At 41.9% G+C, this 24881-nt stretch overlaps 1 protein-coding gene across 1 annotated transcript in view; it reads left to right on the forward strand.

Moving 5' to 3' along the window:
* Positions 1–20520: 20520 nt before the first annotated feature.
* LOC124804796 (myogenesis-regulating glycosidase-like) overlaps positions 20521–24881 on the forward strand; it is a 186660-nt gene continuing 182299 nt past the window's right edge. The window contains exon 1 of the mRNA XM_047265126.1: positions 20521–20894. Within this exon, the coding sequence (XP_047121082.1) occupies position 20894 (1 nt within the window). The 5' untranslated portion in view covers positions 20521–20893. The remainder of the gene's footprint in view (positions 20895–24881) is intronic.

Consider the following 24881-nt stretch of genomic DNA (forward strand, 5'->3'; position numbering starts at 1 on the left):
TATTGATTGAGTCTATCTGCCTCGACAGATCCTCTAGTACACCTTCAATGTCAGATACCGCATTTCTAACTGAGTTTATTTCTTTGGTTAATGTTCCAGATACTTCAGCTGTTTCACTTTTCACCTATTTCTGCATTTTCTGAATTTGATCGCTGATCTTAGTTCGCACCTCACCCAACTGGGTATTTAATTCAGCCGTAGATTCTTTATGCAGATCTGTTTTGATTGTGCCTAGCTGTGTTTTTACTGATTCGCTTACAGCATCTAATCGGGTGTTAACATTCTCACTTTGTGTTTTTACTGATGCGCTTACAGCATCTAATCGGGCGTTAACAGTCTCATTGTGTGTTTTTACTGATTCGCTTACAGCATCTAATCGGGCGTTAAAAGTCTCATTTTGTGTTTTTATAGTCTCATTTACTGCGTCAAATTGTTGTTACAGCATTTCCATTAACGCACCGAAGCCATTTGTAGCTGCAACGGGAAGAGTTTGGACTTTAGGGACACTTTCCCCTGTTACAGACATAGTTAGTTCATTTTCCACACGGGAACCTACCGTTCGCGATCGTAAAGGGTATGGAATACTGTTAACGTCTTCACTCCCGTCTCCACCTGTCTCTGTTTACTATCCGCCATTTCCGTCATTAAGTTGCGTGCTACTGATCCACTACGCAAGGCTTTCGTCGTTTGTTAGTGACGCGGTGCACTGCTTGCTGTTGAGTCCGCTAAGAGCACCGCTCTCGCGTGAGCAACAAATGAAATTCTATCTGGTGAGAAGACAAGATGGAACCTAAACGTTTCAGACAATGAATGAAGGTGCTCTTCACATTGCGTATTGCACACAATATCCACCAAGTTGAAACTGTAATACAGCTAGTCTAACAATGGAGGAAAATAATTTCTATTATCGGACTACGAAGAATTTTACTTTGAAAGATAAAATAAAGCAGATTTTCTATAGCGGGAAGGAGATAGAAAGGATGCGGATCAAATTGGAAAAGCAACGTCGCTACTGAAGCACTACACCGCGTATGCAAAATTCTGACTTACTTTTTGATGGCTTGATTACCGCTATGTTCCCTCAGCAAAATCGCGTTTCTTTTCTTTTCCTTCCTCTCGGTAATTAAACTGCATTATCGACCAGCACATTTCCGTCTTTCTCTCAGAGGGATGATATGTACATGAAACGACAAAACATTTATTAACACAAGCACACAGAAAATTTTCCAAGTATTTGAACTAATTTTTGTCAGGTCCCTGTTCGGGCGCCAAGTGTGATGTAACAAAAGAAGTGATGTTGTTACTCAATGGAAAAGTTGGAAATTGAGATTTCGCTTACCGTGTTATCAATCACAATTGGCGTAAGAATCATGGATTGACCATTGTCATAAAATATTGCATTATTAAATGTGAATAGTCCCTACTTGCAGTTTCGCGTGGCTTTAAGCAGTCGCAGCTAGCGTGCTATTGATTAAGAAATTTCATTACCGTCTTTCTAATTACTTCATGACCGTAGATACGATCATACCCGGTCGTGAAGTTATTGTTATGACAAAACAATTTCCTAAGGGACCAGAAAGTTCTTAAGGGTGCAAGAACAACTGTAACATTACACAAAAGGGATATTCAGTATTAAAGCTGATGCAAGAAGACGATAAAAACAGTTTTCCTTTTGTCAATGTAACACGCACAATGGACTGCTGATATTGGTGTCTGTAATCTTAGCAAAATGCATAACTAAAATGAAAATAATACTGAGGATATGATAGGAATGAGCACTACTAAATGATTCAGTATTCCCAGAACAAATATTTACTATAACTAAAACATATATCGTACCTTAAGCTTAGCACTACAATGACGGTAGGTTTTTAAGTCCATTTCATGTCCATTGAGCGCTCTTTTACATAGCGATTGTCCTCTTGAGTCGCTCGAACGTCGTCACGATAAGTTATAACAGTTCTTCTTTTTACGCTTCACTCAAACTTAAACGTAACACGTTTTTATACATTTAGTAAAAATTAGATCAGACTGCCACAAATCTGCCTCCGTCTTACTTAAGAAGAACATAATAAGTGTTTAGCGCTCAAGGCTTCATTTGTTCTCCAGCGAACAAAATAGTGAAGGATCGCATATCGATCCGTATTCTTCTGTTTATGTTGCTACCCAAAGACGACGAATTACGTTATTTGGGAAATTCCACCGTCGCTATGCGACGCCTTATTATATATTAATCATTCTTTATAAACAAGTATTCGCTTTCTGGCTGAAAGTGCTAATTATTTGCTGTTTTAATAAAGCCAAAAATAGCGAATATCACATGTTACATGTCCTCTGCGGTTCCCTATCTACATAAACGATTCGGGAGGCAATCTGAGCAGCCGCCTTATGTTGTTTGCAGATGATGCTGTCGTTTATCGTCTAGCAAAGCTAGCAAAAGACCAAAAGCAAATGCAAAACGATTTTGATGAGTTATGTATATGACGTAAAAATTGTCAGTTGACCATAAATAATGAAAAGTGTAAGGTCATCCACACGAGTGCTGAAAGAAATCCGTTAAATTTCCATTACTCGATAAGTCAATCAAATCTAAAGACCCTAAATTCAGATAAATACCAGAGTATTACAATTACGAGCAACTTAAATTGGAAAGAACACACAGAAAATGTTGTGGTGAAGGTGAACCACAGACTGTGTTTTGCTGGCAGAACACTTAGGAAATGCAACAGATCTACCGCCTGCTCTACGCTTGTCCGTCCTAATTTGGATTACTGCTGTACGGTATGGGAGTCTTACCGTATAAGATTAACGATGTACATCGAGAAAGTTCAAAGATGGGCGGATGTTTCGTATCGTCGAGAAATAGCGGAGAGAGTGGCACGTACAAGATAGTGGAATTGCGGTGAATATAATTTTTTTAAAAACGAGTTTTTCGCTGTGGCAGGATCCTCTCACGAAGTGTCAATCCCCAAATTTCTCCTCCGAGTGCGAAAGTATTTCGTTAACACCGACCTACATCGAGACAGTCGTCATAAAAGATAAGGATATCATAGCTCGCACGGAAAGATATAAGCGTTTGTTTCTTCCGCGTGCTGTTCGAGAGTTGAATAACAAAGTTCTCTTGTGAGGGTTGTTCGATAAACCCTCTGCCAGGCACTTCAATGTGATTTCGCAGAGCAACCACGTAGATGTAGTTTAGTCCTTCAAGACAAAAATGTACCAGAGTTCAGCTATCTGTACGAGCTACCTTCCTTGGGAAATAGGTTATTTTATTCGTTCTCACTGACAAGAAGTGCAGAATATTAACTAAACCACAATGTCTGTCAAAGAGAATAGTTGGCCACTTTGCATTCAAATATATGCGGGCAGCCCCGAGACACCATAAGGAACGGGACTTACTGAAAATGTAATACCACGGACGAAGTGCCCGGATTAGAAATGGTATTTGACACAGGAAATTAGTCTTTTGCCCCTACTGTTCAGTCTATACGTCGGCCTCTGAATCAACGATGAAAATAAAAGAAAGATCCAGGAGTGATTCTATAAATCATGATGAAAAGATATTGACTGACGACACAGACATCCTCAGTGAAAGGAAGGAACAACTGCAGGACCCATGGCATGCAGTATAAATTGAGAGTAAACCGATGAAACACGCAATAATGGGGAAAAAAAGATGAGATTAGCGACAAATGTAACATGAAAATTGCGAACCACGAACCAGGAGAAGTTAAGTAATTCTGCGACGTTGTTGTTGTTGTTGTTGTTGTTGTGGTCGTCAGTCCTGAGGCTGGTTTGATGCAGCTCTCCATGCTACTCTATCCTGTTCAAGCTCCTTCATCTCCCAGTACCTAGTGCACATGTCCGCAGCTCGTGGTCGTGCGGTAGCGTTCTCGCTTCCCACGCCCGGTTTCCCGGGTACGATTCCCGGCGGAGTCAGGGATTTTCTCTGCCTCGTGATGACTGGGTGTTGTGTTATGTCCTTAGGTTAGTTAGGTTTAAGTACTTCTAAGTTCTAGGGGACTAATGACCATAAATGTTAAGTCCCATACTGCTCAGAGCCATTTGAATCATTTGCACCTATTGCAACCTACATCCTTCTGAATCTGCTTAGTGTAGTCATCTCTTGGCCTCCCTCTTAGATTTTTACCCTCCACGCTGCCCTCCAATACTAAATTGGTGCCGGCCGCTGGTGGCCGAGCGGTTCAGTCTGGAACCGTCCGACCGCTACGGTCGCAGGTTCGAAACCTGCCTCGGGCATGGATGTGTGTGATGTCCTTAGGTTTAAGTAGTTCTACGTTCTAGGGGACTGATGACCTCAGATGTTAAGTCCCATAGTGCCATTTGAACCATTTGAACTAAATTGGTGATCCCTTGATGCCTCAGAATATTTCCTACCAACAGATCCCTTCTTCTAGTCAAGTTGTGCCACAAACTCCTCTTCTCCTCAATTCTATTCAGTACCTCCTCATTAGTTATGTAATCTACCCATCTAATCTTCAGCATTCTTCTGTAGCACCACATTTCGAAAGATTCTATTCACTTCTTGTCCAAACTATTTATCGTCCATGTTTCACTTCCATACATGGCTACACTCCATACAAATACTTTGAGAAACGACTTCCTTACACTTAAATCTATACTCGATGGTAACAAACTTCTCTTCTCGGGAAACGCTTTTCTTGCCATTGCCAGTCTACATTTTATAGCCTCTCTACTTAGACCATCATCGGTTATATTGCTCCCCAAATAGCAAAACTCATTTACTACTTTAAGTGTCTCATTTCATAATCTAATGCCCTCAGCATCACCCGACTCAATTCGACTACATTCCATTATCCTCGTTTTGTTCTTGCTGATGTTCATCTTATATCCTCCTTTCAAGACACTGTCCATTCCGTTCAACTGCTCTTCCAAGTCCTTTGCTGTCTCTGAAAGAATTACAATGTCATCGGCAAACCTCAAAGTTTTCATTTCTTCTCGATGGATTTTAATGCCCACTACGAATTTTTCTTTCGTTTCCTTTATTGCTTGCTCGATATACAAATTGAATAACATCGGATAGAGGCTACAACCCTGTGTCACTCCGTTCCCAACCACTGCTTCCCTTTCATGTTCCTCTGCTCTTATAACTGCCATCTGGTTTGTGCACAAATTGTAAATAGCCTTTCGCTCCCTGTATTTTACCCTTGCCACCTTCAGAATTTGAAAGAGAATATTCCAGTCAACATTTTCAAACACTTTCTCTAAGTCTACAAATGCTAGAAACGTAGGTTTGCCTTTCCTTAATCTATCTACTAAGATTAGTCGTAGGGTCAGTATTGCCTCACGTGTTCCAATATTTCTACAGAATCCAAACTGATCTTCCCGTAGGTCGGCTTCTAACAGTTTTCCATTCGTCTGTAAAGAATTCGCGTTATTACTTTGCAGCTGTGGCTTATTAAGCTGATAGTTCGGTAATTTTCACTTCAACACTTGCTTTCTTTGGGATTGGAATTATTATATTCTTCTTGAAGTCTGAGGGTATTTCGCCTGTCTCATACATCTTGCTCATCAAATGGTGGAGTTTTGTCAGGACTGATTCTCCCAAGGCTGTCAGTAGTTCTAATGGAATGTCGTCTACTCCCAGGGCCTTGTTTCGACTTTGGTCTTTCAGTGCTCTGTCAAACTCTTCACGTAGTATATCTCCCTTTTCATCTTCATCTATATCCTCTTCCATTTCTATAATATTGTTCCCAAGTACATCGCCCTTGTATAGACCCTATATACTTCCAACTCTCTCCTTTCTTTCTTTGCTTATAACTGGGTTTCCATCTGAGCTCTTGATATTCATACAAGTGATTCTCTTTTCTCCAAAGGTCTCTTTAATTTTCCTGTAGGCAGTATCTATCTTACCCCTAGTGAGATAAGTCTCTACATCCTTACATTTGTCCTCTAGCCATCCCTGCTTAGTCATTTTGCACTTCTTGTCGATCTCATTTTTGACACGTTTGTATTCCGTTTTGCCTGCTTCATTTGCTGCATTTTTATATTTTCTCATTTCATCAATTAAATTCAATATTTCTTCTGTTATCCAAGGATTTCTACTAGCCCTCGTTTTTTTACCTACTTGATCCTCTGCTGCCTTCACTATTTCATCCCTCAAAACTACCCATTCTTCTTCTACTGTATTTCTTTCCCCCATTCCTGTCAATTGTTCCCTTATGCTCAATTGTTCCCTCTGGTTTAGTCAGTTTATCCAGGTCCCATCTCCTTAAATTGCCACCTTTTTGCACTTTCTTTAGTGTTAATCTACAGTTCACAACCAACAGATTGTGGTCAGAGTCCACATCTGCCCCTGGAAATGTATTACAATTTAAGACCTGGTTCCTAAACCTTTGATATACCATTATATAATCTATCTGATACCTTCTAGTAACTCCAGGCTTTTTCCATGTATACAACCTTCTTTTGTGATTCTTGAACCAATTGCTAGCTATGATTAAGTTATGCTCTGTGCAAAATTCTACCAGGCGGCTTCCTCTTTCATTTCTTAGCCCCAATCCATATTCATCTACTACGTTTCCTTCTCTTCCTTTTCCTACTGTCGAATTCCAGTCACCCATGACTACTAAATTTTCGTCTCCCTTCACTACCTGAATAATTTCTTTTATCTCCTCATATATTTCATTAATCTCTTCGTCATATGCGGAGCTAGTTAGCATATAAACTTGTACTACTGTGGTAGGCGTGGGCTTCGTATCTATCTTGGCCACAATAATGCTTTCACTATGCTGTTTGTAGTAGCTTACCCGCATTCCTATTTCTTAATAATTATTAAACGTACTCCTGCATTGCCCCTATTTGATTTTGTATTTACCTGAGCAAAAGTCTTGTCCCTCCTGCCACAGAAGTTCACTAATTACCACTATATGTAGCTTTAACCTATCCATTTCCCTTGTTAAATTTTCTAACCTACCTGACCGATTAACGGATCTGACATTCCACGCTCCGATCCGTAGAACGCCAGTTTTCTTTCTCCTGGTAACGACGTCCTCTTGAGTAGTCCCCGCCCAAAGATCCGAATGGGGGACTATTTTACCTCCGGAATATTTTACCCAAGAGGACGCCATCTGCGACGTATGAGACACGAAATAAGGATGGCATAAAAAGCAAGTTAACATGCGCAAAGGGAACAATCTTCACCAACAGAAATCTGCTAGTATCTAACATCGGCCTTAATGTGAGGACGAAACATCTGACAAATGTACGTTTGTACCATAGTACTGTGTGGAAATGAATCAGAAGACTGATGAACAACATAAACAAGCGGTTCCATCGTACCGTAAGAAACTTTGACACTGGTGTAAACCTCGTGCGGATCACAGGCTGTTTGTCTCATTAGGAAGACGTTGGGTTCTATGGTAAAAAATATAGATTGTAAAACACATACAATGGTAAAAATTTAATACACTGAGGTGTAAAAATCATGGAATACTTCCTAATACCGTGTCGGACCTCCTTTTTTCCGGCGTAGTGCGAATGCTCGACGTGGCGTGCACCCAACAAGTTGTTTTAAGTGCTGGGTAGAAATACTGAGCCGTGCTGTGTACATAGCCGTCTATAGTTGCGAAACTGTTGCCGGTGAAAGATATTGTGCACGTACGGACCGCACGATATGTCCCGTAAATGTTCGACGGGATTCACGTCGGGCGATATGGGTGGCCAAATCATTCATTCGAACTTTCCACAATGTTTTTCAAGTCAATAGCGAACAATTACGTTCCGCTAACATTACATCGTTGTTTGGGAACGTGAAATCCATGAATGGCTGCAAATGGTCCCCAAGAATCCGAACATAATCATTTCTAGTCAGTGTTAGCTCAGTTATAGCGGGGCACACAGTTCGTTCCATGTAAACACCATCATCTTCCACAGTCCTTGTTGACAACTTGCGTCTACATCTACATCATACTCCGCAAGCCACCAAAAGGAGTGTGGCGGAGTGCACTTTCGGTACAACTATCTGACCCCTCCAACCCTTTTCTACTCTCGAATAGTGCGTGGGAAGAATGATTGTCGGTAGGTCCCTGTATTGGTTCCAATTTCTCGAATTTTTTCGTCTTGGTCAATTCGTGTGATGCACGTGGGGGAAGTATTATGTTGTCCGACTTCTACTGAAAAGTGCTGTCCCGATTTCAATAGTAAATCTCTCCGTGGCGCACAACGCCTCTCTTGTAACGACTGCCAGTGCCGTTTGTTCAGCATTCCTACCCGATAGTGATCCCAGATAGATGAACAGTACTCAAGAATCGGGCGAATAAGCGCCTTATAAGCCACTTCTATCGTGAATGAGTTACGTTTCCTTAAGATTCTTCCGATGAGTCTGTCAGGTATCCGCTTTCCTCGCTATCTGTTTTATGTGGTCATTCCACTTAAGGTCGCTCTGGATAGTAACCGCGAGATATTTTACGGCAGACGCTGTCTCCAGCTGTTTTTCATCAATAATGTAATTGTACAGTAGTGGATTTCTTTTCCTATATATGCGCAATATGTTACATTTATTTACGTTCAGGGTCAACTGCCAGAGCCTGCACCATTCATCAGTTCTCTGCGGGTCGTTCTGCAAATTCTTCTGACGTTGCTACTTTGGTATAGACAATTGCATCATCTGCGACTAGCCATAAAAAGCATCCGACGCTTGTAAACAGCAACTGTCCTGTCACACTTCCCTGTGGTACTCCGAATGTTACCTTTACACCTGTCGATTTTTTCGGTTAAGAGCAACGTGTTCAGTTCTGTCTGCAAGAAGGTCTTGAATTCAATCGCAGGTCTCCTTCGATACTCCACAAGCTCGTATTGTAGTTTTTTCATTAAACAGCAATGCGGGACGGTGTCAAATGCCTTACTGAAATCAAGGAACACGTCATCAACCTGAGCACTATTGTTCACTGTGCTGTGGATCTCATGGAGGAACAGAGCGAGCTGAGTTTCGCAGGATCTCTGCTTGCGAAATCCATGCTGATTTTTATAGATGACATGTTCATTTACGAGACACATCATAATTCTTGAGCATAAAACATGTTCCATAATTCTACAACAGATTGACGTCAACGATATAGGTCTATAACAGTGTGGATCTGCCTTACGGCCTTTCTTAAAAACGGGAATATGCTCTTTTTTCCAGTTTTTAGGTATCTTTCGTTGCTCAAGCAATCGACGATAAAAACTTCTAGAAGAAGAGCAAGTTCTTTGGCATATTCTTTATAGATCTCATACGTATCTCATCTGGTCCTGATGTCTTTCCACTGTTAAGCGACTGCAGCTGCTTTTCAATTCGACTATCGGCTATCTCAGTATCTGCTACTTCGACGTTTGTACGACGATTGTAATGAGGGACAGTGTTACGATCTTCTGCGGTGGAACAACTTCGGAAGACCGAATTCAGTATTCTGCAATCTTCCGTTTCCGTGCCAGTATGATCGCTGAGAGAATTTTACATATGACCAAACTCTTAAGGTTTTTACTCAGGTCGGTTGACAACGTCTTACCTTCAAAGTCATTGAACACTTCTCTCATAGGTCTCCTTAAGCTCATTTTCGCTTCGTTGAGCTTTTGTTTGTCAGCTAGTATTTTACATCTCTTGAAGCTGAGATGAAGTGCCCTTCGTGTACGTAGCTCTTTTCTAACACGGCTATTAAAACATGGTGGATCTTTTCCGTTCCTTAAAACCTTACTCGGAACGAGGACATATTGAACGATGCCTTTGAATTTTTCCACATCTTCGTCCTCGTCACCGAATATTTGATGCTGACAACTGAGATATTCCGAAATTTTTATCCTGTTACCCGTGCTAAGCAAATATGTCTTCTTACCTTTCTTAACATTCCCTATAGGACCCGTCGTCATAGATGCTGTCACAGCCTTATGATCACTGATATATTCCTCTACGTTAACTGATTCGATAAGTTCAGGTATGTTTGTATCCAGGAGGTCTAGAAGTTACCCTCACGAGTTGTTTCTCTAAATATCTGCCCAAGGTAATTTTCGGACAGGACATCCAGAACAATGCCACATGAGTACCAGTCTCTGGTACCAGTTTTGATGGCATAACGCTCCCAATCTATACCTGGCAAGTTGAAACCCCATATTGCAAAGGCATTATCAGCAAAATTACTAATGATGTTCTGCAAGTTCTGTCTGAAGCGCTCTACAACTACACATCCTGTCCCAGGTGGTCTATAAAAGCATTCTATCACCATTTTTGACCATTCTTTGATGCTGTATTTCATCCAGATTAATTCACGTTTGGAATCCGTGATAACCTCCCTATATTATATCGAATTTTTTACTACAATAAACAGGCCGCCACCATTGGCAACTAACCTATCCTTACGATAAACATGGCGATCTGAATTTAGGATTTCGTTGTCATTGACGTCTGGTTTAAACCAGCTTTGTGTTCCTAATGCTATCTGTGACTTATAACCTTCAGTAAGCCGTACTAATTCTGGGACCTTTCCTTGGATGCTCCTGCAGTTTACCAAAATTGTATTCGTCTTTTCTATCTCTGATCTGCGAGAGCCAAGATTCTCTGCGGTCACTATGGCTGATTTAATAGGCAAATCTTCTTTGATCCCAACGGAGGGGATCTCTAAGCCGGCCGGAGTGGCCGATCGGTTCTAGGCGCTACAGTCTGGAATGCGCGATAGCTGCGGTCGCAGGTTTGAATCCTGCCTCGGGTATGGATGTGTGTGATGTCCTTAGGTTAGTTAGGTTTAAGTAGTTCTAAGTTATAGGGGACTGATGACCTCAGAAGTTAAGTCCCATAGTGCTCAGAGACATTTGAACCATTTGGGATCTCTAACCTAAAAAAGCCACATGTGCACGCCACACGTATTCCGGCACCTTAATAGCCGCTCCTTGAGTGTAGTGCACCCCTGACCTATTAAGGGGAAACCTACAATTCTGCACCCGATAGCGGATGTCGAGAAATACGCATCCGATACCGTCGCAGACTCGTCTGAGCTTCTAGTTTAGACCTTACACTCCGCTCCAAACCAGAGGACTGCGATCAACACTCGGTACGATGCTACAATTGGACAGCTTAGCCAGTACCCCACGTGCGTTGCTACATGCCTTCACCAAAGCACCCTGCAGCCGAAAGGACCCTTGGATGGCCTCAGAACCCAAGCGGCAGGCGTCATCCGTGCCGACATGTGCCACTACATGCAGCTTGTTGCACCCAGTGCGTTCGATAGCCACCAGCTGGGCCTCCTCCACATCACGGAGAAGACCTCCCAGCAAACATACCGAACGCACACTGGAACTGTTACAGAGTGGCTCCAGGAACATTCTTCTCAGTTTAAAAATTTCCGCTGGCCACGGGTATATCTGGGATGCCTTGGAGCTTGCTGTGTTGTGGCACTTCTGCGTGCTCGCTGCGACCCTGCACGATATTCGGCAGGTGTACCAGTTCCTTTGGGTCTTCAGTGTATTTCCAGGTAGTAATTTCTGCACCCATGCAAGGTTGATATCGATCCAGAACTTGAAGAGGAGCTTTTCAGCTACGGCTTTTCCACAGGTTGCACGTGTCACACATATTTAATATGTTTCATATATATTTGTAAACATATGTCAGCTGCATCTTAACGAATTTGGTCCTGCAGTGTTAATGATGTCATGCTTTCTGAACAATGCATCGTACAGTGACACAATTTTGCAGGTACATTCAGTGGTATAAGTGAATACTGTAGGCAATTTGTGCCGTAAATACAGTTAATTGTAAAGAAATAACAAATTAAAACGTGATGCGTGATGCCTCATGCGTGATGTGGCAGTTTTCCATGAATCTTTGTGCTTAAGACATCGTACACTGATCAGCCAGAACATTATGACCACCAAACTTCCATCGATATAAAGCCGACCAGGCGTTAGCAGTATCGCCTCGCGAGAAATAACTACAAGTCAGACACATGAATCGTGCATATAGTATGCTGTTCGTGTGTAGAATTTGAAAGGCGCGCGATCAATCTGAATCTGACCGAGGGTAGTTGGTGATGGCTCGGCACGAAAATTTGGGAAACTGTACCACTTATCTGGTGTTCGAGGAGTGCTGTGGTGACTGTGTTCAACATGTGGCGAACCCAAGGAGAAACCACGTCTAGACGTTGGTAGAGTGAGCGGCCGTCTCTCATTACAGATGCCGGATGTTGTAGACTGGGCAGACTGGTAACGCCAGACAGGCATCGAACTGTTATGGAACTAACATCAAACTTTGATGCTGGGTTGAGTACAAGTGTGTCTGACCACACGCTGCACCGAACACTCCTAACGACGGGGCCTCCTCAGCCGACGACACACGCATGTGCCAATATTAACACCACAACATCGACAACTATGGCTGAAATGGGCAAGTTGATGCAGAAGCAGAGCGTTGCATGGTCTGATGAATTCCGACACCGTCGTCATCAAGCCGATGGGAGGGCTCGAATCTGTCGTCTTCCAGGGCAGCAGCTCCCGGACACCTGTACTGCAGGACAGAGAGAAGGTGGCGACGGCTCCTTTACGTTGTGGGGAACAGTCACATGGGCCCAGTGGAGCTCGTACAAGGCATTATGATGGCAAGGAGTACCGTACACTGGTTGCAGATCATGTACAACCGTTCAGGAAGATCATGTTCCCTTATGGCAGTGGATTTTTCAATATGATAATGCGCCTCGTCACACGGCTAGGAGTGTGATGGTGTGGTTGGACGAACGCAGTGGCGAGTTCCATTTGACGTACTAGCCCTGCATCTCACCAGATCTGAACCCAGTCGAATATGGGATGTGATTGACGGTGGCGTCAGAGTACATCACCCCTCCCCAAAATTTACGGAGATCGAGTGACTTGTGTGTGCAGATGTGGTGCCAACTCCCTCCAACGACCTACCAAGACCTCATTGCTCCTATCCCACGACGTGTCGCTGTTGTTATCAGTGCCAAAGATGGACATACCGGATACTAGATAGGCGGTCATAATGATATGGCTGATTACTATATCCCTTGGACAATGTATCGTACAATGATACAGTTTTGCAGGTACAAACACGAATACTACCCGCAAAATTTTTCGTGAATGCAGTTTGCAGTAAAGAAGTAATAAATTAAAACATCATGCTCGATGCGGCGTGAGCGATAAACTTTTTTCCTTTGATCGTTTTATGGGGATGGTCAGAGAGAAAACTTTTGATAATTGTTTGAATTTATGTGTAAAGTTTGTTGCAAGTCATTAAGTGCTCTCATTCTCAAATACTGTATGCATAAAGAGTGGGTATTTGGGTGCCGTGGAATACACTCCGTTTTCACCATCACATCCACACCTTTCATAGGTAGGAGACTCTTATATCTACATCTACATCCACACTCCGAAATCCACCCGACGGTGTGTGGCGAAGGGCACCCTGAGTACCTCTATCGGTTCACCCCTCTATTCCAGTCTCGTATTGTTCGTGGAAAGAAGGATTGTCGGTATGCCTCTGTGTGGGCTCTAATCTCTGATTTTATTCTCATGGTCTCTTCGCGAGATATACGTAGGAGGGAGCAATATACTGCTTGAATCCTCGGTGGAGTTATGTTTTCGAAACTTTAACAAAAGCCCGTACCGAGCTACTGAGCGTCTCTCCTGCAGAATCTTCCACTGGAGTTTATCTATCATCTCCGTAACGCTTTCGCGATTACTAAATGATCCTGTAACGAAGCGCGCTGCTCTCCGTTGGATCTTCTCTATCTCTTCGATCGACCCTATCTGGTACGGATCCCATACTGCTGAGCAGTATTCAAGCAGTGGGCGAACAAGCGTACTCTAACCTACTTCCTTTGTTTTCGGATTGCATTTACTTAGGATTCTTCCAATGATTCTCAGTCTGGCATCTGCTTTACCGACGATCAACTTTATTTGATCATTCCATTTTAAATCACTCCTAATGCCTACTCCCAGATAATTTATGGAATTAACTGCTTCCAGTTACTGACCTGCTATATTGTAGCTAAATGATAAATGATCTTTCTTCCTATGTATTCGCAGCACATTACACTTCTCTACATTGAGATTCAATTGCCATTCCCTGTACCATGCGTCAATTCGCTGCAGATCCTTCTGCATTTCAGTACAATTTTCCATTGTTACAGCCTTTCGATACACTACAGCATCATCTGCAAAAAGCCTCAGTGAACTTCCGATGTCATCCACAAGGTCATTTATGTATATTGTGAATAGCAACGGTCCTATGACACTCCCCTGCGGCACACCTGAAATCACTCTTACTACGGAAACCTTCTCTCCATTGAGAATGACATGCTGCGTTCTGTTATCTAGGAACTCTTCAATCCAATCACGCAATTGGTCTGATAGTCCATACGCTTTTACATTGTTCATTAAACGACTGTGGGGAACTGCATCGAACGCCTTGTGGATGTCAAGTGATTCTCTCCAGGGAGTAAGTATACGAAGTTTGGTTGAATTCGGTCCAGTGGTTTAGGAGGACATGTGGAACGCACGTACATACATACATACATGTTTATAATATGTCACTATAAAAGAATGTAACCTGCGGTGAGTTCACTAAGGGCGCGTGTTCGGTGACGGCAGACGCACGTGCGGAAGCACAACGCTAGACAGTAGTCGTACCTAACGCAAATTCAGTAGTTTCTAAACGCAACGCAGAGACTTTGAATCTTCACTCTTTTGTGAGGAGAAAGAAGACACAAGGGCGGGTATTCACAACAAAAGATAAGTTTAAAAGATGCCCGCGGATGTGAACAGGGCGTTACGAGCAAGCATTCAGTATGTAAACAAAAATCAGACCTAGATAATAATGTTCGGATATTCATTGTACAGGTAAACATCGAATGTGGCAAAAACATATTCTACACATGAAACAGAGGAAAAAATTATAGAGTCAAAAAATAGGACAAAAATTGTATTTTGATGAGCACTCAAATCGCACTTGTCACTCTGCCGCCGTGTCCCCATCATCGAATAACTGCGGCACATATTTTCCGTGATCAGACAGATACGACTTCTATACACTGTCACGTGAACTGTAATGGATTAGAGAATGCAGCGATGTATCAAAACTGAATTCCAAACAAAAAGTCAAAACTCTAGTAATCCAAACATTGCTGTTCATTATAGTCTCATTGCCATGACAAGGCACATTGCACTACAGATATTGGATCTACTTGATCAATATTTGCTAGTACGCGCGATCAAGAAGGCCGCGTTGTGTTGGCTGTAGGAGAAGGGAGAGGTATATGTATGCGAGTCATCGCTGTAGTATGTGACATAACTCGTAGCAGTTCCCGTGTCTACATCGCCTTCAGTGTGTCCAGAGTCTTTCAGTTACGAATCGCAGACCACAGAAGAACTTTCACAATGTGTCAGCGTTTTTTTTTTTGTGTCTTCAGTTTCGTTCATAAACGAGGAAGAACACTATAGCAAATTCTCATAAAAAATTTTGTAGGCGATTGAGGATTCTCTTGGTACATTTAGAATAGACAAGAGAAGCAGCTGTTTTCAGTTTTCGTTTACTGTATTTGAGCTTCCTGTGGTCAAACTAAGTATATACCTCTGATTTGTCTTCCGGTTTGTTCTCGAAAGGAATTTCATTCCATCGGGGTGCTGTTGTTTCCGATCTTCTATTCACATTGCTGCAGTTTCATTTCTTGCATTCCGTGGTCGAGTGGAATCATCACGTTCTTTCGATACCTATCTTTGTTCTGACTTTCATGTTCTTCAATCTTCATCTCTTTCGGATGGATCACTTTTGATTTCTCAGAGCTACTTGAGCCAGGGAAATGTTTCCTGTTTGTGATGCTCCATTGCATATCTTGTTTACAATCGTCCGTTACAGATGGCCGCGAAACTGATTTCTAGGTTTTCTCATTGTTACATTACTTGTTCACTTTTCTTGTATAGATCTTCATTACATTTTTGTCTGCATTTGTATTTCATTGACCTTAATAATTTTTAGGGTTTTCTTGTCTTTCTTTTTGCATGAGCTGCGGATAGACATTCTGGTTTTATTAATTTAACAGAATACTGTACTGCTGCCTTACAGGATATAAAGATCTTATTGTACACATCATTAGCCTCCTGAAAGGCCATTTCCATATTCCTTGCCCTCAGTTGATTAGCCCCTTCTTTACGGCCGTTCTTTTGTATTACCTCACAGAAACATAAAATTGTTGACTCTCGTTTAATTCTTCCGCATCTGTGTTCATGAAATTTGGAGAAGCTTTTATATTTTTCATATATTGTGTTTTCTCGCAAGATACATGAGGATTTGCTTTTCTCTGCAATTCTTTTCTAAATGTTGATTTTTCTTCTTGCCATTTCTATGTCTCCTGATTCTATTGCGACATTATCGGTGAAAGTTAAATACTCACTTTTAAGATTTTTCAAATTTTGTTATCTCTATGGAATCCCAATTTTTAAGGACACAACTCAGTAAAATATGGGATAGACAGTGTCCATGTCTAGCACTTACTCGCACCTAAAAGGCGTTACACATGTCTCCTACAAATTTAAGTTCAGGACTTGTGTTTCTTAGTGTTTGCCGAATTTTATTTGTTGTTTTATCATCCACAGAAAGCTCTTCCAGTACTTCAGTGGTGATCTGCCAACTGAGTTGTGTGTCTTTTTACAGTCTACAAAGCCTGCGACATAGGGCTGGCACCTGCTACTCTCTCGTATTGTGAGTTTACGTCTCAGCGTCTGCTCCACATATGTATGACCCTGCCATCCGAAATACATCTCGATACTCCCTGAGGTTTTCGTCTACCTGCTTCTCTAGCCTGTTAACTGGTAACAGTGATATTCTTCTGTAGTTACTGGCATCAGTTTTATATCCTCTCTTATGTAAAGCATAAATTAACGCGCACTTTCAATCATCTGTTAATTCTTCCCTAGCCATATACTCCGCATTCTTCGTTTACAATAGATATCCGTCAGCCAATTTCCATAACTGTGCAACAGCTTCATCTTCACTTGATGTTTTGTTGTTTTCCGGGTCTTGAATCATTCCTATAAGTTCCTTCTTATCTAGTGGCCTTAGTTAGGGAAACTGCACTTTAGTAATTGAGATGTGAAATCTCTCTTTTGGCTCGTCTCAGTTGAATAGTGCCTCGAAATATTTAGCTAATAACTCTCCTCGTTTTGCTGGATCAACCTAGCTTTCAGTTCCTTTTCCAAAAACAAAGATTTAGGGATCATACCTGAAGAGGTAATAGCTATTTGACCACTCTGCAGAAGTCTCCGTTTCTATATTTTCTGAAAATATTTTTCTGTTTGACAGAGTTGAGCTTTGTTACACGCTTAACGATTTTTATCACCTTTGCTGTTTATCGTCGAACGTTCTGAAATTCTTAAAACGAATTTTCTTTGTTGTTCGATGCCATTCTTGCATATCTTCTTTCGTTTTGTCTGAGATTCCTGACACTCATGGTTCACCATTCGCGCTTCATAGTGCTCCTTGAAACAGCTGTTTCTTCAGAAATCTTAATCGTGCCGGCCTTCGTTTCTTCCCAAGTTCGGACAACTGTGTCACGGAGTTGTAAGTGGAGTTCTTCGTTATTACGAGGGCCGTTCAGAAAGTAATTTCCGGTTGATTTAAAAAAATACACCAAGTTAAATAAAAATATTTTAATATATACATCTTACAACTACATCTTTGCACTATTTTTCTACATAGTCTCCATAGCGATTGAGGCACTTATCGTATCTCTTCACAAGCTTTGAAATTCCTTCTGCATAAAAATCACCCGCTTGTGCCTGGAGCCAGCCTGTGACCGCATCTTTGAGCTCTTCGTCGTCATCAAACCGCTGTGACCCGAGCCATTTCTTCAAATGCATGAAGAGGTGATAATCACTTGGCGCCAGGTCTGGGCTGTAAGGTGGATGGTTGATAACTCCCACTTGAAGGACTCAAGAAGGGCCGTTGTTCTGCGAGCAGAGTGAGGACGGGCGTTATCGTGCAAAAAAACGATACCGGAAGTCAGTATACCACGGCGTTTGTTCTGTATAGCCCGTCGTAACTTTTTTATTGTTTCACAGTACACGTCTTGATTAATGGTCGTACCACGTTCCATGAATTCAACCAACAACACCCCTTTGGCATCCCAAAACACCGTTGCCATCAGTTTTCTGGCAGAAAAATCTTGCGAGGCTTTTCTTGGTTTGGTAGGCGAATTTGAATGTGCCCACATCTTTGATTGTTCTTTTGTCTCAGGGTTCACGTACTTAATCCAGGTTTCGTCACCGGTCACGATTCTGTTTAACAATGGTTCTCCTTCGTCCTCATAACGTGACAGAAAGTCTAATGCAGAGGCCATTCTTTGAGTTTTGTGGTGGTCGGTAAGAATTTTGGGCACCCATCGTGCACAGAACTTACGGTAACCCAATCTTGCTGTCACTATCTCGTACAAGAAAGTCTTAGAAATCTGTGGAAAACCAGTAGACAACTCCGACATTGAGAAACGTCGATTTTCACGAACTTTTGCATCAACTGTCTGAACGAGTTCGTCAGTCACCAATGATGGTCTACCACTCCTCTCTTCATCATGAACGTTTTCTCGTCCACTTTTAAATAAACGTACCCATTCACGGACAACTCCTTCACTCATAACTCTTGGTCCGTACACGGCACAAAGCTCACGATGAATAGCTGCTGCAGAATATCCTTTGGCTGTAAAAAACCTTATGACAGCACGCACTTCACATTTGGCGGGGTTTTCTATTGCAGCACACATTTCAAACTGCCACAAAAACTAAACTAGCGCAGGTACGACGTTCACTCGACCACGGCTTGATGCCGACTGACCTGTTGAGTGCGTGAACGCACAGATAGCGTCGCTACTCCCCCCACAACCCGCACTGTGACCAATCGGAGGTTACTTTCTGAACCGCCCTCGTATTTTTTCTAAATAGAATCTTTCCATCCTTTTTTTCTTAAGGTTTAACCGATTTGGAGACATGAACTCCATCTTTACACTTGTCAAATGGTGGCCTGTTTCGATATTTATTCCTATTTTATCCTTCAGATGGATAATGATTTTTCGGTTTTACATTGATATTGCCACCTGGTCTCTTTGGCATTCCCGAGTTCGGCGACTGCAAGGATTTCTGTTTCCAGGGCAACCAGTTATATTTTGCAGACATCGATTTCTTTTGGAAGGACAGGCACAGTCCTTTATATATTATGCGACTTTTATTTGTTCGTTTGTTTGGCGGAAAGTTCTCAGTAATTTGGTTAAAACATTTCTCTTCGCAAATTTGTGTACTTATGTCTTCCCCTGTAATTTCAATATTGTTATCTGAAATTTTGTAGCACTCCCGATTCTAGCAGTTCGCAAAAACCTTTTCCTTTCTTGTTGTATGAGCGACATTTAATGTATGTGTCATGTTTCCACATCTCGTCATTAGTAGTGTAGCATGCCGTTCGTTATAAGTTTTCGCTTCGCATTTATAAAAACCACAATTCTCGAGCTTCATAATGTGTTCATCTTTGATTCTTGTTTCTTGTAGACGGAAAATTCATGTGTTCTATTCATCAATGATTTTGGTGAGCTGTTTCAATTTTTCCTACATTTAAAAGTGTGTTGATGTTTAATGTACCAAATAAATATTTAGGTCTCCGTAGTATTTTAGAATACAAATTACCAGAAGCCTATGACTCTTTCTTAGCCGCCTATGTTGGTTTTAGCTTTCAAGAATTCAATGACTTAAATACATTGTTTACTGTAATGGCCGATCCACCTTTTAACTTAGGCCTGGGAAGTTTTCTTTCGTATTCGCTTCCATAGTTCTTGGTTACAGAAAGTACCTGGGGAATGTGTTTATACGTTCCAGAAGTTAACATTGTAAGATAGTAGTTCCAGAATTCATTAGAACAGTCGTTCTTAACATGGCCGCCAGGCTCTGACTAGAATGCCACCTGTTGCGGGATGTAATGTCAACGCCAGTATTATGTGTCGCCAGTGTATGCGGCAGTCCACAAGATTTATGAAGTATTGAATATTTTTCCAGAAATTACTTTTAAGCTTATATGTAATAACTAAGAAAAAAACTTATTACATCCTGAAATAACAAAATGTTTTGTTATTTTTATAACCAGTCTTCTGCAAAGAATAATCATATAACAAAAGATACTACCACTAAAACAATGTATTGGCATTGTATTGTCTTTGAAATTTTTTCCTTCTTCTGTTGTCCTCTGTGATGTATGAAGCGGGTGAGATCGAAGATAAGCTGAGGTCTGTTCTTTTAAGGTAGTCATAAGTGATCAAAAGAAAAAATATAACGTACAATTTACTAAATGAAATTCTAGTGTACGGGCTTTCATTTGTAACTAGATAACCAACTATGAATGTTTTAAATTTTGTGCCCGCAGCAGTACAGACTGTGCTTTGCCTGCCGCCATTAAGTGAGCGTATGGAGCGACAGTATAAGTCCAAGTGAAGGTCTCCAGTTATCATAACACTGCGCCCACAGTCTTACGTTAGTGGCTCGGCGCATGTTTCGAGCAGACGTTCTACTGGATGATGTATCTGCACACGACCTTCGACCACGCCTAACAAAATAATTGGTTCCGTGTACCATGTAACGCATTTCACATTGATCCACCGTGCAGTCAAGTTCCCGCTCTTCTAGCGGAACCGTGCAGACGTGCCGCGAGTGCTCTCTCGTAGTACAGCGACTTTATTGCAGATCTTCGCAGTAAAAACCCGTCAAATGCGTGATTAATAGTCCCAGGATTGAATTAACACAATGATCTACATGTGAATGCCAATTCTTCGTGCAAAGTTTCGTGCTTGACGTGTTTTTCTGGTGACTGTCACAGAAACTGCTGCGGTGGTGTACGTGGAATTCTTCAAGTAAGTGTTCATGCTTTGCTACATACATAACAGTAATAATTCCCAGGAGACTTTGTCAACTATAGTTGCATGTTTGTAACATCTGAGGTTTCTAAAGCTCGTAACATTGCGTGCAGGCTAAAGTACCTCAACAAACAATACGCTACTGACTCGTATGTATGGCGCTCTTGCAATTTTTAAAATACCAAGCAGACTAAAACAGCATTCAGAGTAACGGCATAAAGCGGTGTAGGTGCTGTTTATTTCCAGAGCAAAATATTTTCGCGAAATCTGACGCATTAAACGCATGTTGTAAGGTTTATATTGGACGTAAATTAAGGTAACAACTTGGAAACAAAACTTCTAGATGAAAGACAATTACTTTTTAAAGCAAGCTTACAGAGGGAGAAAGACTTTGAAACTAAAATAAAGTGTAATGTAATGCTACTGATTCTTCAGCATGTCGTAAGACGCTACGAAGTTTTATAAGTAGGACGGTGACGTATACGTGTCGGCTGATGTTGCACGGCTATCGTAGTTTCTCGCTCGGCCTGTGGTGGCAGCACAAAGCAGGCGCTGTGGCTCTGTCATCTGGCGGAGAAAACGGGAACCGACAGCACACACAGACGCGCGCTGTTATTTGGTAGTTACGTGCCTGACCACGGAAACGGGCAATTAGCCAGAGGAGTGGCCTTGCCTTCTAGTCGTAGGGCAACGAACTGCAGTTACGCGCACGTAGAGCAGTTGCCGACTGCCTGATATGCCGCAGGAGGTGTAGTAGCATCCATCGCTATTCTAAATGAAAGTTTACGTAATTGTGAATCATATAATGAATCGAATACAGAGAATTTACCGATGTGAAGGTACATTAAACCTCTGGTGCAAGTCCATCGACTGGCGCTTGTTAAACCTATGTGAGATTTACTCGTTTTCTGAAGTCGTTGTCCTTCCACTTTAAGTCGCAGAAGTTGACTGCTCACATAATAGTCTTTTGTACAGGGGTAGATAAAAAAATAGAAACATCAGATCACAACATATTACCATACCTAATACGTTGGAGGGAAACGGCATTTGAATCGGCTTCCAGTCGGAATGGATAAAAACATGGAATCTTATACGATAGCACGTGCAAAACAGTTGCAAGTACAGGTAACCATGACGAGGGATCGATAGCAAACACACGACGTTCCCTCCTAAGCAGACACAATGGCTGTTTGAACAGCGGCTCCGTCGTCTTTGAACACAGTATCAACCTTGAGGAACAAACATTGCACCACAGCGTGCATCTGATCAGCCAAATCGTCGCATAAACCCTGGCAGTATTCGAACTTGCAGAGCAACCATGGGTCCCATCAGTACCATAGTATGGATTCGAAAATCATTGCCTAAACCGCACCATGTTTAACTCTTGGCACGTAAACTGGTACTGGCAGAACTGAAGCTGTGAGGACGGGTCGTGAGTCGTGCTTGGGTAGCTCAGGTGGTAGAGCACATGCAAGCGGAAGGCAATGGTGCCGAGTTCGAGTCTCGTCTGGCAAATAGTTTTAATCTACCAGGTAGTTTCATATCAGCGCACACTCCACTGGAGGGTGAAAATCTCATTCTGGTATGTGGTCACTTCATTTTTTTAACATAGTATCATCAAAATCAAAGACGAACTGTCAAATGTTACTCCAGCACGTTTTTAGCCACATGTAATGTTATATAACAATTTAGACATGGAAATGTTATTGTGGCACTTAATTTGTATGTCCACAGTTATACTTTGGCTGTCAAATGTAGTTACACAGTAACTGCACGCTTCCGGAAGGCGTCGCATTGTTTTCGCTTATATATGTTTTATAGTTGCGTAAGACAGAAAATCTGGACACTGATATACCATTTTGGCACTTAATTGTGAGAGTCCACAGTAAAGTTTTAAGCGTCTAGTGTGAGCTACGCAATAACAGAATTCTTCTAGTTACTGAAAAATTTTTTCTAACATATCTTCTACAGATGAATAGCACAGACTATTTAGGCAGTATTAACATTTATGTAACCACTGCGTGTGTGTATTTATATATTTTTTATAATAATACAGATGTAGGAATACTGTAAGTTACATACATTACCTATTTCTTACGGACATTTTCCATGCGTAAATAACATTGTAAGCTTTGTAATATTTCTGGCTTATTCAGCCATCATATTAGGCTCCAGGAAGCTATTCCCAGGGCAGTGGAGATGCAAGAAGCGTAGAGATGACGCAATGTGGGATGAGGTACCGGTGACAGATGTTAGATTCGGTACCATTCCCGTGAGAAAGACCGGTTCGGCGGTAGGGCGCCAAAACGTTAAACTTTAGTTGCTATTATTAATTAAATCTGTCATCCAAATTACTTCATTTTTTTTAAAAATAAACATCTCTCAACAGCCAGCTATCAATCAGTCATTTCAAAATTATTAAAATCAAAGTATTACTAGAACAAAAGACTGACGATATTACTGCCGATGCACTTCGGTTGCGTTCGGGTCACGCCTTGCTGGCTTGGCGCGCCAAGTGTCTCGGGCAGTCCGTCTCTCCAGTTCTGACCGTTCCAGTAGACAGGCATGTTGTCTGTTATAGCAGTATCTATTTCATGCAGTTTTATTTACTGCAGTTCTGACGTCGCTATGTACAGACATGTTGTCTCTAATAGTAGTATTTGATTCATGTAATTTTATTCTCCAGTAGACAGACATGTTGTCTGTGGCAGGATGTATTTCATGTTATTTTAGCCAGATATAATGACTGTGGAAAGATATGTTCAATACATTGTGTTCAAGAATAGTTTATCGTGTCTATATCAATAAAAACCCGAGTGGCATCCCAAATGAGCTATAGTTTATTCGTAGCAGCAGTTCCTTGCGAAGTTAATCTCAGCCTCAAGAAAAGGAATCCACGACCTGCGTGCTATTTACTGCGCTGGGGACATCAGGTTAATGAAGTGTACAAGAACTTATGTAATCCACACATGACAGTGGAAACAACTAGGCACCTCACGTGTACTGCATGCACGGTACAGATGTGCTCAGTGACACGTCATCTGCAGAAATGCAGAGGCGGTAAAGAAGGATGAAAGTATTAACACTATCTCACATGTATTTCCTTTTTCCTTGCTGTAGCTTAACAGATATATTACTTTCGATAACTTTTGTACAGTTATGGGAGAATAATGCAGACCATTTAGTTGTTCAAATGTTTAGATTGGAGTTACGTTGCACCTTACACCAAATGTGGTACGATAATCGGACTACGCGAGATGACAAGTGTAGTTTCACCGGTAGGTTCTACATCTGCATCTTGTCGTGTCCTGACGTAGGTGGGAGAGGGAGAAAGGGGGTTACTGGTCAGTCTGCACTCTCGAGCGGCACAGAGAAGAAGGCAGAAGAGCAATTCACAGTGAAGGCATTTGACTGTTTTATTCTATCTGAGCCAACACTGGTATAGGCATTTACTAGAAATGCAGGTGGGGAGACTTGATAGGGAACTCGCTGTGGAGACTCTTGGACAAAAAGGGTTTTGAAATAGTTGTTTATTCCAGACAGGACTAACTAATACACTGGAGGGTAGTTCTAGGGTTAGAAAAAGCATGAATAACACTGTTACAACACAAGCCAGTGCAGAAGTCCCAGGAGTGGATGCTAACCACAGTAGCAAACACTGGCATCATCTTAAGGCAACAACTTAGTTGCAAAACAAAACATACTGAATGTGACACTGTTCACTGAGGCACTCCAAGTGAGAGAACAGATGCGGAGCTGGACCGAGGCTGGAGTCGACGGACGCGGATTTGGCGCCCAGGGCGTCTGACTGAGAACCGCCAAAAAGCGGAATCTAGGGGTTTTAAAGGCTCGCGTGGGGGCTCTGTTTCTCCCACTTAAAGCCACCCACCAATCCCGTAGGTCTCTTGCAGGCGCCTGTCAATCACGGTTTAGTTAGGTCCCCTCTACTGCTCCTAAGACGGGGATGTTAATGCAGTTGCACTA

The sequence above is a fragment of the Schistocerca piceifrons genome, chromosome 7 (assembly GCF_021461385.2).
Source record: "Schistocerca piceifrons isolate TAMUIC-IGC-003096 chromosome 7, iqSchPice1.1, whole genome shotgun sequence".
NCBI classification, from domain to species: domain Eukaryota; kingdom Metazoa; phylum Arthropoda; class Insecta; order Orthoptera; family Acrididae; genus Schistocerca; species Schistocerca piceifrons.